The sequence below is a fragment of the Podospora pseudoanserina genome, chromosome 2 (assembly GCF_035222485.1).
Source record: "Podospora pseudoanserina strain CBS 124.78 chromosome 2, whole genome shotgun sequence".
NCBI lineage: Eukaryota > Fungi > Ascomycota > Sordariomycetes > Sordariales > Podosporaceae > Podospora > Podospora pseudoanserina.
In genome coordinates, this window is record NC_085921.1 from 3103621 (window position 1) to 3118889 (window position 15269).

Below are 15269 nucleotides of genomic sequence, written 5' to 3' on the forward strand. Positions count from 1 at the left end.
ATTGCCCTTCACCAGAGTTGACTCAAGTGTTAAACTGTTTATTTGGCAGAAAGCTCTGTGAGGAAAATTTGCCATCACAAACTAGTAGCCTTTTGTGTGCCGAGAAACGCATGAAAGCGAGGTGATTCAAGCAGGGAATCGCCCGGAGCCAACCTCACTTCACCGTCACGTCGAGCATGGGTTTTGGAAATCTCGGCCCTGGATTCAGATCAATGGGCTTGAGCTAGGTGATAAATTTACGGCCAGATTTGGGCAAATAGGTTCTCTTGCATAACTGTCTATCTCTTCTCTTCCCCTTGAGCAAAACCATTTCGAGTGCAAACTTGGCTTCCACCTCAACATAAGGTACCTGTCAGATTAGCCCACTCAAGAGAACAAACCCACCACCTATTTCCATCTAAAGCATAACATACATCTGGTATCTGGAAAAGCCTGAAAGCCATCTTACGATTCATAATCATCCCGATCCTACTCCTCCAACTCATCCATCTCATCATGCCCATCGTCTTCCGAGAAATCATCCTCATCGTCTTCCGAGTCACCATCCATATCCACGTCCGAACCGCTATATCGATGTTGCCAAGGGCAGACCATGCTGCTGTTGACAGATTTGATCATCGCCGCGAGACTCACTCGGTCTGTTGTTCCTCTCCAGTTCTTGTGGGCCCATAGGGGTTTCTTGGAACCATCCTGATCAGCCTCGAATGTGATGAGATCTTGCCAGTGCGCAATTTTCGGTTTCCCATGATAGATGTCACTCAGCTCCAGCACCCTTAGCTTGATCCCTCGAACTTTCTTCAAGCTGTTGAAAAAGGCGACCCACGGATTCGTCTCGGTTTGTGAGTCACGCTCTGAGTGGCAAAGGGACACACGCCGCAGGCAGAGGTGTTTGAGTGTTGGGCTGAATTTGGTGATAAGCGTGAGGAGGGGTTGAGGGGCCACGCTTATCCATCCGATGTCAAGTCTTTCTAGATTCGGGAAGGAGACCGGCTTTCTGTCGATATCATTGAGAGGAGTGTCTGATTCTGGCTGCTCAAGCCATTTGAACAACACGGGCCCCAGCTCTGTCCGATCATGCGGTGATGATTGATGATTGAAGTTGAGTCGGAGCCATGTGACGTTTCTTGCCATGGTTAAAAAGTCGTGGATCATGAAAAAATGGTCCTTGATGCAGAAACATAGATGAAGAGTCTTGAGGTTGGCGAGGATGGGCCCCAGCTTTGGTTCCAAGGGCGGAGGTATGGCAAAGGCGCTGTCATGGAGGCCCCAATTTTTGTCCCTTAGGTTGACCTCGATAGTATTAGGCTGAGCACCAGAAGCTCCAAGTGCAGAGATAATGGCGGTAAAAACTCTTGTGGGGTATGTGTCTGACATCAGTTGCCCGTTGTCTACGCCGGTCTGCAGCTTCAGGCCTATTGACTCTTCCAAGGTTACTGCACCGTAACTCCGCCAAGATCCGTTGTCTCGATTCCGAGTCTCGGAATTGAAGTCCCTTAAGTCAACGGTTCCGAGATGTGGGAGCGCCGCAAAAGCTTCAGCAAGCATGTCTCGCAGTAGGCCCGTAGCGAACAAATTATTTTGCTCCGCCTTTGCGCGTAGCCAAATGCGATGCTTCTCAGCTGGGAGTTTGTTTGCTTCCCAGCTGTTTCCAACCCGATCCGTGCAAATGATGACACTATCCCGAAATTGTGAGTAAAGTACTCGCATCAATGTGTTCTCTAGTAGGCATGTGCTTACTGCTTGAGAAAGGGAGCAAGTGTGCTGTGCTTGGAGATAGATACGAGGGTCTGCAAGCTTTGGACAGAGACCATGAACTGTCTCTTGCGGAAAAACTCATGTGCAAAGAAATTGAAGAGGTTCCTCTCGAGACACTTGCAACTCAATCGGACGTTGGCGAGGTCACTGGTCCTGATCCAGCGAGTGATGCGCAAGAGCAACTCGACAGGGACCTGCGCAAGATAAGAGTCCTCTTGAGGATTAATGGCACCCATGATTGAAGGTATACCTATGGAAGTGTGTGGTCGGTCTTCGGTTCGTTGGGGAAAAGGTTGATTAATATAAGTGTTGGTTGTCGTTGCCAACCACGTGCCGGGCGAGCAAGGGCAATGCGCGGCTAAGTGGGGCGGTTTAGGCAGTAGACGCCCCCTTGCGGGGCTGATTGTCTAACGTCCCATCCTCTGTGTAAACATCACGTCTTCACGCAGACCATTAAAATGTATACAGAGAGTTGTGAATAACTGTTTGCATCTTGGAGCATATTAGGCTCAAAGCCAGGGTAATAAACTGGATACCAAGCTTCTCGATGCTCAGTTGACAAACCACTCAGATCTGAAATCATGAGTTGAGGTCCAATTGTCTTACACAGTTGTAAATGGTAATCTATAGTCTTCAGGTTACTATCATGAACCTGACGTCAAAATTGTATTTATATCAGGTTCCATATTGTAGGGGTCCCTTGTTTCTCCCATCCAATGCCAAGTTCCTTGATCCACCGGCCCACCACTGCTGCCTATCATCACATCACTCCACAGTCCTCGAATACCACTGATAAAAAATCTCTCTTCACTTCCAATCCTCGAACCTTGTATCTGCCATATATCAAATCTCACATCATGTCTTCACCACCCCAACCTTGCACCGGCTTCCAATGTCCAGGCGGCTGCACCAACCAAGACTGCCCCTCAACATGGTACCCCTACACGACCCAAGAATACACCGCCATGTTCCTCTCCTACTACAAATTCCTCACAACCCTCCACTACTCTCCGTCAGACCTCAAGATTCCACCCCCTCAAGGCTGGCCTAATCTCACCCGTGAAGCCGGCATGCCGAGATATTACAAGACTGATTTCGCCGTCGAAGTCATGAGACACCTCCCCTACCTCGGGGGCAATCATCACTACGAGTACAAGTCCATCATGATAGACTACAGCACCTTAAACCCCAGAACATCCGTGTGGTTCCAACCAAACGGCCTGGGAAATTATCCCAAGGATGACTGGTGGGAACATGCGTGGCCCTACGATCTTCCTGCGGGCCAAAAACCGCCGCGAGGAGACTCCCTCATCCCTTTGACCGTCGGATGGGAAAGTGGCGGCATTGTTTTGATCCTGGACGTTCAAAGAGGGAAAATCATCGAAGAGGAGTTGAGATGCGACAATAAGATGTATGATGCACAAGAGTACTTCGACATGATGACATGCAAGTTCAGGAACCTCGAGCGGGTCCCTTGCGACGGGAGGATATTGGGGGAGTTTGGTGAAATGAAAGAGAGAGAAGAGCCAGTGACAGAGGAAGAGTTTTTGGGACAGGATCCTAACGAGGGGTGGGGGACAGACCTTGATAAAGCTTATATCAAGCAGCTCTATCGCGAGCATGGGTGGCCAGACAATTTCCTCAGGGAAGAGTGCTTCTGGGTCGTGAATGATTTGATGGAGATGGTCATGGAGACAAGAGACGACGAATGGGAGGCATGGGATGAAAATGACTTCGTGCGTGCGCGACGATAATAAATGTACCAAGATCAAGATTCATCCATAAACCACACATAAACTGTTCTGCTGAGGTTAAGGTTGCCATGCTCATGGCATCCTATCTCCCACATATGCCCCACGCCCGCCGATCAAAACAATAAACTCCTCCGGATCTCCTGCGTTGACCTTCCCGCTCTGGTCAGCCCCCCCATCCGGCTGAACATCGTCATATGCGAACGCATATCCTTTGCCATCAAGATTACACTCGTGTACAATTCGGCAATAATGGTTCGTAGGCTCGCAGCAGTAAAACGTCTCCGGCGGAGAAGGGTGCTCCATGATATCCGCAATACAGCTCCTCTGGAACGCAGCCGCAAGTCTTGGAATAATGGCGTTTCGTTTTGGTGATGGGCCCGTGGTAAACGGCCCACTGTTGCAACCCAGAATATCTGCCGTGGTAGGCTTCGAAAACGCCTCTCCTCCTATGATGAGCTCGTTCTTGCCCTTTGGAATGCACCCACTCAAAACCCCCATTGGCGTTTGCGTGTCGACGTGCATCTCACACCCTGTTTCGGCCCCATGGCTTTGCTGACTTTGACTCTGACCCTTATTTTTGAACCCCATGAATAGAGCCGACAGCCTATTCCGCTTCCCATCTTTCTCAGCCTTGACCTCCTCCTTATGCCCATTTGTATGGCCCCCCTCCACCCCCTGAGCATACTTCCTCCAAGCTCTTTCCACCAACGGCTCAAAAAACCCGTCGAATTTCACCCCCGCAGCCCCAGCATGAGTCGGACTCAGCACCCTCAGCACTTGACCACCACCTCCCTTCTTCATAACAATCAGCCTCTCCCAAGGCCACCCATCCTTCTTCGTCTGCTCCCTCAACCCCTGACAAACTCTCTCCAACCCATCCTCTGCCATCCCACTGACATGCTGCACCTTCCCACCCCTCTCCTTGAGCGTCAACCCAGCCGGAATCCCACTCACAAAATCCACATAACTGATATTGGCAAACAGCTGCGCTGGATCAAGCGTGAACTCACAGAACCCAAAGTTGACTTGGTTATTCGGATCAGTCGGGTTCAAAACAGAGGGCTCAACAAGCGCCGCTCCACCGCCAGGCCCGCCTTGGTTGCGCAAGAAGGTCAACGGCGTGTCATAGCTGTACCAGATTCTACCGCCCGCTATTTGAGGGATCGTCACCACACTCGACTGGCTGCCGAGAACAATGGCGCAGTCTTCTTCAAGAGGCTGCAGAATCTGGCTGGGATTAGAAGGGAAGTAAAGGGAGCTGTCCTGCTTGACAAAAACACGGCGCGAGGAGTGTTGGATCGCGAGGCCGGTGATGTAAGCGTAGACGGTAGTGCCCGGGGGGGCGTTGTTAACGAGTGAGACTTTGAGTGAATTGGGCATCTTGGCAACTGGATTGCTTGGTAGTTGAGCAAAAAATGGATGCTGCTGATCAAGGGGATATCTCCTGCTTTTGTTGCTGCGATTTTTCAGCTGGCAATGTTGTGAGGGGTGGGGAAAGGTATGGGGTTTTGGCCATCGTTCGTTGTTGTGGTGGAGAGCTGATGTTGACGCTGGTGTTGCTGCAGGTGCACCCAATGCATGGCGCCAGATCTTGTTTTTGAGCTGAGATGGAAAAAGAGGGGAATTATGACTTCACTTCGATTTGTTGGAGGGAAGCTGTAACTAAGTTGCTGAATATTATGTTCAGTTTCCTCGGCAAGAATCGAGACTTTTCCTCTCTTCTTTGGCAATGCCAAAATGTGCTTTTGCCATTAGTATTTTGAGCATTTGATGGTTAGAAGAAACAATGACGTCGTTCCCAACCCCTGCATCAACAACGGATGAACGATCTATCACGTGCTTGTGGTCCCCAAAAAGCTGGAACTGTTCCAAACTGGCCAATCATATGATGTCTGTGCTCTATGTTTCAGATGCTGAGGAATCTTGGCAGTGGATCCTGTCTCTGACCTTACTCGGCATTTGACGACCTCGACATTGATGAAGATGGGGGAAATGCATTTCCTAAGAGCACCATGTTTCTGACATTGGTCCGCGAAGAAGTCAATAATTTGCTAACTTGTCTCTTTTCATCTTTAACAATTGTTTCCAAACGACCATTGGAGAAGCCTGAGAAACGCGGTTCCAGACAGGCAGCGGACGATGCGATGTGGAAGTGTGACCAGGAGCTTTTCATCCTTAAACCCAATTGTCGAGCTTGACATCCATCGCCGCAAGGGTTTAATGGATTCTTGTTACACATGGGTCAGAGTATCTCACTACATAACCTGCTGCTGTTACGAGGTTGAGCGCATGGGAGCTAAAACACGAGGCGCAAAAAACAGGACGGCTGTGGTTATATCAATGGAAGGAAGGGCTCTGAGAGCAACCAAGGGTTTGTGGGGCTTTAAAGTGCCATGCTAATTAAACCGTCTTAAAATGTTTGCTTGCATCCGTGCCACCGGGCGAGAGCAGGTCATGGAGGCAACGGCCACTGCCCATCAGTCGACAGGTTGTACCTGTGAGACCTTGATGACTTGTGTCCCCCGGGGAGGCAGATTCTAAGACCCAGAACTCGAACTGATCGACCTACTTGTGCAATGCCAACCTGCTTCCGATGCCATGGTTCCCCCTTGTAGCTGGAGACCTGAGTACAACACATCATCCGCAGCTTGCCGCCAGTATTCTGGGAATGCCCCAGCTTGGCCATGCATCGAAGGAGGTCATGTTCTGCGGCTCTCCGCCCCCATTGTTGTAACCCTGCTGCTTTCTTGGGAAAGATTCCTTTGCCTCTTGTCTCTAATAACTGTCACCGAAGACGGGCCAGACCGCCAGCCAGTGGCTTGGATCACCAACTCCATTTTCCCTTCGGCGCAACGGTCTTTCGACGACAACAAGCGGCACCCCAACACCATTATGATGGCCATGAAGGCCCTGCTTTGCATCCAACTAACTTTCTTCCGTTTGGCATTTGCCCACTGGCTTGGCCAAAAGCCCGATGGTCCCCACAACAACTATGGCCTGCCTGAGGCCACAGCAACATCATCACCAGACGACACCAAAGGTTGGTCGCCAAAGCCAACCGAGCCACCCCTCCCAAACCATGGACCAGACATCAGCTTCATCGAGTTGATGAGAAGAAGTGAACATTGGATAAAGGCCAAGCGGCAGACAACTCAGTATCTGAACTCGAAGACGTGCGGCTATTTTACCTCAGACGAATGCAAGTTGTCCTCTGTCTACCCTTCACCCTGAGCCTCCCTAACAAAGCCCCTATTTCAGTTGACCCCTGGGTATGCCCCAACTCAGAAACATGCACCACCAACACCAACAACGTCGTTGCGTGCCTCTCCTCAGGCGAGACAGGGCCATTCTTCAGCGTCTGTTTCGACTACTCAGCCTACAAGCAGGGTCTATGCGACGATAGGAGCGCAGAAAACCCCGAAACTGGGTGCTGGTAAGTCAGGCGCCTTTACGTCACGAATGACCAGCAGCAGCTAACGCTTCTTGAACACCAGCGCATCGTCAACAAACCCTGCATGTGTCATGTACCTCTGGCCCGACCCCCAACCCAAAAGCATGTTCTTCTGCCATCCAAGCTCAACAATCATCACCATGCTGGACGTCCCGCGAAATGTACTCGACGCCTCCACCAGCGGCACCTCAACCGAGCCACCCTCAATTACGACCTCACCTCCCCCCGACCCCACGCCCCGGCCTCCCGACCCATCAGCAATCAACACCGACGCCATAACCGGCGGTGTCATAGGCGGGGTAGCCTTCCTGTCCCTTATCGCAGCAGCGATCTTCTTCCTTCACCAGCGCCGTAAGAAAAAGTCCCCTCCCAGCCCTCCTCCTCCCACCAACCAAAATTACACCCCCGTCCCAACCAACAACAACCCTACTCCCAATCAACAACCCTACTCCCCCCCCCGACGACCAGACTTCCTCTCCCTCCCAGGTAGCTCAACCCTCCCCTCCTCGACCCCCTACCTCTCCAACATTAGCCCCCCAATCGGCGGCGACCCATACTTTTCCCCCCAATACGACCCTTCCAAACAACAACCACCCGAAACACAGCAGCAGCAGCAAGGCTACTTTTTCTACGGACCCGGTAGCGGTGATCCTGGTGTGGGGTTGTACCCCCACGGCACCCCCAACACGCAGAACTCCCATTTTGAATCGCAGTATACCACCCGTCCTGCTCAGGGGCAGGAACCCTACCAACCCTACACCCCCCCGCAGCAAGAACAGCCCCAGCTCTCCGAGTTAGACAGTGATGACGTAGCAAAAGGCCAGAGCGGTAATCCAGCCGAGATGATGGGCAGTTGCGCCGAGCAGCAGAACAGGAACAGGGCTGAGATGTCGGAGGAGTGTGACGCAGAGAGACAGAGTGCAAATCCAGCTGAGACGCCCATAATACCAGAGCCAAGAGTAGGTAGCCAAACTCACGCCTGAAAAAAACGGCAAGATAAGATAAGGGGATTACATTGTTTCCTGCTTGACTTCGCATGATGACCTCCAGCCTTTACACCCCCTTCTTCTCCCTCAACCAATGCAAATTAACCGGCGTAACCGCCTCTGCACCATCTCTCACTACTCTCAAGATATTCCTCATACTCAACTCTTCAAATCCAACATGCGTCTCCACCGTCCCGCCAGCGTTGTGACACGTCAACATTACCCTCCCCGGATGCTGGCCTCTGTCATCAAACCCTAAGCCAGTCACCATCCTCACCAGTCTCTCGTTCACACTGGGCTCATCCATATGAACATCCAACGCCGCAGCCCTTACCACTCCACTGTCCAACGCATCCGCCAACGCCTCCTCATCCACAAGCGACCCCCGTGCAATATTCACAAACCTCGTCCCTGGCCGTAGGTAGCCCAACGTCTCAGCAGTGATGATCGGTCTCCCGTCCGCAGAAGCAGGCGTGCATAACACCACGCAGTCCGATACCTTCATCAGGCCTTCCAACTTCTCGTAGAATGTAGCTCTGAGCTCAGACTCGACAGCAGCAGGTTTCCTCACAACATCATAGTAAGCAATCTTCATCCCAAAGGCCGGATTCCCCATCTTGGCAGCTATCTGCTGCCCTATATTCCCAAACCCGATCAACCCCAACGTATGCCCTCGTGGGTTGTGACTAGCAGCCGTGGCTCTCGCGTGGCATTCCCGAAAGGTACTCCTGGCATCGCTCGAGGACGTTAGGTGGGGAAACGTAGCGGCGTTCATGCACCACGGGAGGTGTCGAAAGGTCGAGATGATCATGGCGACGGAAAAGTCCGCTACTGCTTCTGCCGCGGCGAGGCCCGAGTTGCAGTAGATTATCCCTGTTTTCTTCCAGTCAGCTTGCGGTTAGGGAAAGTTCTACCCAGCAGCAGAAAGCGCACCTCTTTCTCCCAGGAGTTTGGTATCCGCCCAGTCGAACCCGGCGCCCGCGCTCGCAAAAACTTTGACCGACGAAGGCAACAGGTCAATGAGCTCAGCATCCCACCGTCCCATCTCTCCTCCTGTGCCCCAGAATGGACGGAATATGGCGCTAAAGTGACCCCATCTTTCCTCTTTCAGGGCGCGGATGAGCTCGTTTCTTTCGCGCTCGGGGGTGGGGGGCCGGATAACCTCAAAGGCAGCGTTGAACTCGGCGTAGGTGTCCGGGTTGTACTTGATCGGGTCGCCAATATGGAGGACTATCGGTCGTTGTGGTTTTCGAGTCGCAGTATCTGGTGAGGAGGTGGTTGACGGCCAGAGAGGGATCGTGGCTGTCGTCGCATTGGGTGTCAAGCTAGGGATTGAGTACTGTTGCAGCGGGGAGCTTGACCGCGGGGTTGATGCCGGTACCGGAGTGCTTGCCGGCATGGGAGTGTTTGTAGGCTCTGCCATTGTTGACACAAGATGTCTCGACCGCTCGTTCACTACACCACAGCCCAATTTTTGGTGTTTGACGAGAGGAAAAGAACTGGGCAAATTCATCCTGCAGTCAGACCCCCAACACCTTTTACTTTGCGCTCGCAATACCAAGGGTGTAACGCCGGCAGAAGGGGGCCAGCGCGGCAATGCAGGAATCCCGGCTAGCTCTGCCGCGATAAGCCTGACAGTGAGTGCCAAACCCGGAAATTCCGGGAGCGTTAGGTGAGCGTTAGTTCGGATGACATCCGATCAGATGGTGACAATAGGATCGTCCATCCTGTCCTCTAGCCGACGGCCCGGACCACCACAGAAACACTGTTTCTCAGCAGACAGTCGACGATTCTCTCTCCGCATTTTGCCCTCTGTGCCGTGTTCACAAGGAGCTCCTGGCGTGAGAAAACAGCTGATGATCATCAAAGCTGTCGGGTCGGGCGGCCGTAGTTGCAGAAAGAGAGCCAGTAATACATGTCTTCCACCACGCTGTGAAACAGTGGTGTTGTCACCAACAGGTTGGGGGTGCGGGGTCCCAGAAGGTCGCTAAAAACGTGATATGCGAGCCGAGCCGTGGTGGAGGATGTGGGGGAGTTTCCACTATGACATTAATGACGAAAGGTGGGGGTCCAGTTGACAGGACCTCGGGAGCCGCAACTTTGATGAGCCCAAAGAGCTCAGGAATGGGTCGTTGTCTCTCACCTCAGAGGTTGGATATCATAGATGACCAATGGTACCTTATATTGTCGCTATTACGGTTTAGATGCCATACGTAGGCTTATCGGGCTGTGTGGTTACATTCACATATGAACCTTTCAGCCGCGTCATATCCCGTCTCCGCCGGGATCTCCATGGGGGTCCATGACACCGGCTTTTCCAAGCCATTCCCACCAGTCCACGTTGTCATCAATATCCATGCCTGGCTGAAATTCGCCAGTTATATCTCCTGCCAAGGTTGGACTGACCCCCATCCAAGGTTGGGGATCAATAGCCATGTTCGGCATTGGGAACGACGGTATATTAGCGAAGGCTGCTGTGGAAACACTGGGAGTATTTGATGGGTTGGTAAGAGGGCTCGGTGTCGATGCAATCCCCTGGTAGCCAAAGCTGAAGCCGCTTGGAGCTTGGTTGCTGTTGGTGTGACCAAATCCCCCCAAATTCGCTCCGCCGAACGAGGTCTCGATGCCAGATGTTTCAGGTCTGCTGTAGGATATACCAACGGGCTTGGCCGCCACAAGCCCTTGCCATCGTTCCCGAAATAATTGGGCACTGAGTGAGTCTGGAAACGGCCCATCACTTGCGAAGGGCGTTCGTCGTGCATCTTCTTCTTCTAGTAACCTTGCTCTGACCGGATCCTTCCGCAGACGTTCAAGCTCAGCTTCCCGATGTTTTCGTGCTTGGGCTATCAGCCGGCGTAGTGGTGTCCAAAACCTCGGGCCCCTTTCTAGGCTCGACTTGCTGGGGACCAGATATTCGCTGTGAAGAGCCAACCATGCGCGCTCAACGGTCGGCGACCAAGGCCTTTGCGTGATCTCAAGAAGAATGAAGATGATAGCATGCCAATGTGTATAAGAATGCGATACCCAGCTCCATCCCTTGATTTCTGTCTGGGTATTGATAGCATGATTCTGCTCCGTGATTTCGATCGCTGACAGTAGGAGCTTGTCGCGGACCTCTATGGGCATATCTTGCTTGTTTGGCGAGGAGAGGAGTGCGGGAAAGTGAAGTATGAGCCGGACCTTTGCGACAACAAGACGTGCAACGGTAATTCCAATCCAGTACTTGATATCAGGCTCCCCAGCTTGATGATGTCGGATATAACGCTGGTCGAATTTTGAGTAGAGCTCGTCCAGAATCCGGTCCATATCTCTGATGCCATCGGCTGTTGGATTCATCATTCGGCGCATCATGTTAGACACCTCATAGCAGTACAGAGCATTGCTCATGTCTGTCATGCCCTCCCGTTCCGCGGGAAGTTCCGTCATATCCGGGCTGATATCTGAGTCGTTCACATTCAGGGGAAGCTTTGTGTCGAAAGTACCATGGGATATTGTGACCTCGGTGCCTTGATCTTCCGATGTCCTGGCATCAAGGAAACAAACACCCCACCAAACTCGGCGACGCATCTCAGCTTCGTACGGTGAAAGGCCTTTCATCTTAGCGTCATCCCGGTTGAGGCCAAGAGATTGGGCCATCCGGATCACAATTCCAGTCATCATCCAGACAAACCTGGGGCTGTCGTTGCAGCGGACCAACAAAAGAAATATGAGAAGCGCCTGGACCACAATGAGGCTGGGCGAGCCGAGAAAGTTCGTTTTTGCAAGAGCATGCTCAAAACCGGAACGAAACTTTCGTGTGAGCTCATCTTTGGTAGACCCGAGATTCCCTGCTACCTGTAAAAAGCATCAACATAAATATTTTCAAAATAACAAAGAGGGTCATGCTCACATCTGGTTCTTCCATTGACGTGACAGCCGCAAAGTAGATGGCAAACATCAAGGTTTCCTGCGCCGGTCCAAGTACTGGTGGGGCTCCATCATGCTTCGGTAATAGAAGCTGTTTGACGGCAGGCATATGAACAGTTTGCATCAAGCTGTTGACATTCTCACCAAATACCCCAAGCAAAAAAGGTACCTGCGCTGGAGCTGGATACAAGTGATAGATGGATGCTCCGCTAGACCCTAGACTTTGTCCTAGAAAAACAGTGTGCCTCGGCGATGAGACTTGAGTAGCCGCAGTATTGGCATTTCGAAATGCATCTTCGGGATCCGAGTCGGAGCTATTTGGGTCTTCTTGGTGCAATGCTCCGGTTTGAGACCGTAGGAGGTCAAGCTGTTGCTATCAGCATTCTTGTCTCGACGTAGCTGGTCTCTCAGTCTCACCTCGTCATAGATTCTCGAGAATATGCCACTTCTCACATGGTCCTGTTGGTTTGTATCATCCAATGATAACTGCTGGGTCATCTCAACAGGTGACTTGGACGGGTTGTTGGCGTTGCGAATAGCGGCTTCACCACCCAGGTCTTTAACGAGCTGTTCGAGCTTTTCTAACCGTTGCATGACATGAGTTGCATCTGCCTTTTGCGAACTTGTGTTTGGTAGGCTGCTCATGACTGGTGTCTGGGGTGGTGCTGTGCTTGGTGGACTAGTGGTACAGCTACTGGCACCAGGAGCGGCCCGCCGGGCCCATCGAGGTGGGCGGTACGGAGCCAGAACACAAGCAATGCCATAACGCTTGCAATTCGAACATGGAGACAGTTTGTCGCACTTTACTTTTCTGGCGGCAGTTAGCTTTTGTCAAAAAGGACATTAGAGTTCAGGAATTCAGCAAAGTATTTGAACAGTACCTCGCCCGACATGTCACGCAACTTCTCACACGTGCTGGTTGGGACAGGTCGCCCAAGAGTGAGGAAAGATCCTCTTGGTGTTGCGAGGCGTTTAACCCCGTATTAAGACTCGGTATTTGCGGTAGAGAGCGCGACATTTTGATTACTTGTGTCAAATTCGCTATTTGAATATGAATTGGAGTTCTGCTGGAGTGAGGATGAGACGAACTTGCGAAGTTGTTTGTCAAAGACCCGCATGTTTGTTAAAGTCCGAAGGTCTGTGAAGCGACCAATCACAAAGCGTATGCAGTCTACAACAGGGTTAAATGGGCCCACTTCTTCGCGTTTCTCGGCCACTTCGGCTGCCAAGAGATTATGGCCGACCGGGCAGTTGACGGATCGTTACTGACATCAGCCAGGTGCCCAACGGTCGACCCAACGACGGCGACGGGACCACGACAGCATTCCGAGTTAGGTTTTGACCACAATGCGTTTAATAAACACCACGACGCTGAGACTGGAATCGCCATGGTCCACGCCCATTTACGCTATTTTGTCACACACTTGGGGGGAGGATGAGGTCCTCTTCGCCGATATCTGCGACCCACAACAGCTGCTTCCTGTCCACAAGAAGGGATTTCGCAAGGTCAGCCAGAGCTGTGAGCGTGCTCGCCAAGATGGTTACAACTACATGTGGATTGATACCTGCTGCATCGATAAGACCAGTAGTGCCGAGCTCTCGGAAGCAATCAACTCCATGTTCCGATGGTATCACAGGGCAGACAGATGCTATGCCTACCTCTCCGACGTCAATGTTCCAGGAGAGCCATCGGTGGAAGTTGAGAACAGCCGCTGGTTTACTCGGGGCTGGACGCTTCAAGAGCTGATTGCGCCGCGAGACGTGCGCTTTTATGATAGCCAATGGTGTTTCTTGGGAAGCAGACAGCTCCTTCGCGGCACCCCCATCGCAGACATCTCTGAGCTCACAGATTTGGCCGACACCATCAGCAAGGTAACGGGAATTCCCGCCGAAATTCTTCGTTGGTTCTCGCCAAAGCCAGACTCACAACTGGTGAGACGGCGGAGTAAAAGGGCAGGGCTCGACAAATACGAACCAACACACGCCCTAGACAAGCTTTTGAGGGCCTGTAGCGTAGGACAAATCATGTCTTGGGCTGCTTACCGATTCACCACAAGAAAAGAGGACGAAGCATACTCTCTTCTGGGTCTCTTTGGGGTCAACATGCCAATGCTGTACGGAGAAGGGCGCAGTGCCTTCCACCGGCTTCAGCAGGAAATACTAAAGACGTCCAACGATCAGTCTATTCTTGCCTTTGAACGACAGTTTTACTCGGATAGCAGTTCGCTACTAGCAGATTCGCCTCGATGCTATGCCTCATCGGAAATTATACAGAGTTTGAACAATGGTCCCCTCCTATCAGGCGCAACTCCGTTTTTCGAATTATCGCCTTCTCCAAAGGCCGTCGAGGCCGGGTTGCTTCTTTGCCCACTGATCAGGCAGGGCAAGGAAGACACTACGCGCTACTTGGCGATCTTGAACTGCATCTATCGGTCCGACTTCACCAGCCATCCGGCCATAATCCTCCGCAAGATTGACAGCAAGTCCCGCACATTTTACCGAACACCCAAATCCGGGCTACACCGAATCACTCCCATTAACGACCAAGGTTTGATAGAATGGTCAACTGCTGTTGATGGAGGTAAGTACTTTTTTCTACGGCCTTGAAACCACAAAGCTTATCAAGAAAGTGCCTAGTGTCGAACCGATTGCGCTATGATCTCAACAAAGTCTACTTCGAGACGATCCGTCTTTACTTTGAGCCTCCTCAAATCCTGTCTAGCATCTCGTATGGTGTTGGACAACCAGCTTCAAGCTCTCTCTCTACTCCAGGAATGAGGATCAAGCTTGAAATGCCAGACACAATGAGATTTTCTTCTGGTGCCTATCCTCATATGTTACAGGTCACGAAGAATCGGGTTTACGCCCCATCTATCACGCTCGATAGTTGGCCCAAGCGGTTTCTGGACAATCAAGAACCTATGACGAACTACCTAGCGCTCTTCGGCACTGTTCTTCTTCACTTTGAAGGCATGGGTGCAGTTGCCTTGTCATGGGGAAAGTCATGTGCTCCGGACCGTGGGGATCGATCTCCTGAGCCTTTTATTGCAATCATGGACTGGGACAAAGTTGTCAGAGCTGCACATGGCAAGGAGTTAGAGCTTTTTGATCTGGAAAATTTGCGTTTGCGGACTACCGCCGAGTTTCTTTATGCGACGTATTCGTGGACATGGGTATCTTTGCTGGCCACCAAGCCAGACATCAGAGCCGAACACGACAGCCCTCGAATAAAGGTGCGATGCAAGATACGGACCGTCGAGTTTTTAGGACGACCTCTCTTTGAACTGGAGCTTTCAGTTCTTCCCCAAGGCAGATCGAGTTTCGTTGGCATGGTACGATCTTCATTTTCATGAGGCTTTTGGGCTCAGAGCGCCACGCCAGGGTGAACCGGGAATTCGTCCGATGATGGCGGAGCCA

General features: G+C 51.8%; 7 protein-coding genes across 7 annotated transcripts; 3 read left to right on the plus strand and 4 right to left on the minus strand.

Moving 5' to 3' along the window:
• Positions 1 to 240: 240 nt before the first annotated feature.
• QC764_208230 (uncharacterized protein) lies at positions 241 to 2074 on the minus strand. The gene is made up of 2 exons (XM_062944531.1): positions 1738 to 2074; positions 241 to 1675 (listed from the first exon to the last, which is right to left on the minus strand). The coding sequence occupies exons 1-2, from the start codon at positions 1989 to 1991 to the stop codon at positions 469 to 471; spliced, it is 1461 nt and encodes a 486-aa protein (XP_062803367.1). The 5' UTR covers positions 1992 to 2074; the 3' UTR covers positions 241 to 468.
• A 538-nt stretch (positions 2075 to 2612) lies between these two features.
• On the plus strand, positions 2613 to 3509 carry QC764_208240 (uncharacterized protein; the record flags this gene model as incomplete). Its single annotated transcript, XM_062944532.1, has 1 exon — positions 2613 to 3509. The coding sequence occupies one exon, from the start codon at positions 2613 to 2615 to the stop codon at positions 3507 to 3509; it is 897 nt and encodes a 298-aa protein (XP_062803368.1).
• Positions 3510 to 3581: 72 nt separating this feature from the next.
• On the minus strand, positions 3582 to 4889 carry QC764_208250 (uncharacterized protein; the record flags this gene model as incomplete). Its single annotated transcript, XM_062944533.1, has 1 exon — positions 3582 to 4889. One exon carries the CDS (start codon positions 4887 to 4889, stop codon positions 3582 to 3584), a length of 1308 nt encoding a protein of 435 aa, XP_062803369.1.
• A 1218-nt stretch (positions 4890 to 6107) lies between these two features.
• Positions 6108 to 7943, plus strand: QC764_208255 (uncharacterized protein; the record flags this gene model as incomplete). Its single annotated transcript, XM_062944534.1, has 3 exons — positions 6108 to 6708; positions 6768 to 6942; positions 7004 to 7943. 3 exons carry the CDS (start codon positions 6108 to 6110, stop codon positions 7941 to 7943), a joined length of 1716 nt encoding a protein of 571 aa, XP_062803370.1.
• Positions 7492 to 9459, minus strand: QC764_208260 (uncharacterized protein; the record flags this gene model as incomplete). The annotated part of the gene is made up of 2 exons (XM_062944535.1): positions 7492 to 8819; positions 8880 to 9459. The coding sequence occupies 2 exons, from the start codon at positions 9457 to 9459 to the stop codon at positions 8014 to 8016; spliced, it is 1386 nt and encodes a 461-aa protein (XP_062803371.1). The 3' UTR covers positions 7492 to 8013.
• A 752-nt stretch (positions 9460 to 10211) lies between these two features.
• Positions 10212 to 12930, minus strand: QC764_208270 (uncharacterized protein; the record flags this gene model as incomplete). The annotated part of the gene is made up of 4 exons (XM_062944536.1): positions 12734 to 12930; positions 12270 to 12663; positions 11836 to 12219; positions 10212 to 11780 (listed from the first exon to the last, which is right to left on the minus strand). The coding sequence occupies exons 1-4, from the start codon at positions 12868 to 12870 to the stop codon at positions 10212 to 10214; spliced, it is 2484 nt and encodes an 827-aa protein (XP_062803372.1). The 5' UTR covers positions 12871 to 12930.
• Positions 12931 to 13156: 226 nt separating this feature from the next.
• Positions 13157 to 15205, plus strand: QC764_208280 (uncharacterized protein; the record flags this gene model as incomplete). Its single annotated transcript, XM_062944537.1, has 2 exons — positions 13157 to 14433; positions 14490 to 15205. Exons 1-2 carry the CDS (start codon positions 13200 to 13202, stop codon positions 15203 to 15205), a joined length of 1950 nt encoding a protein of 649 aa, XP_062803373.1. The 5' UTR covers positions 13157 to 13199.
• Positions 15206 to 15269: the final 64 nt, after the last annotated feature.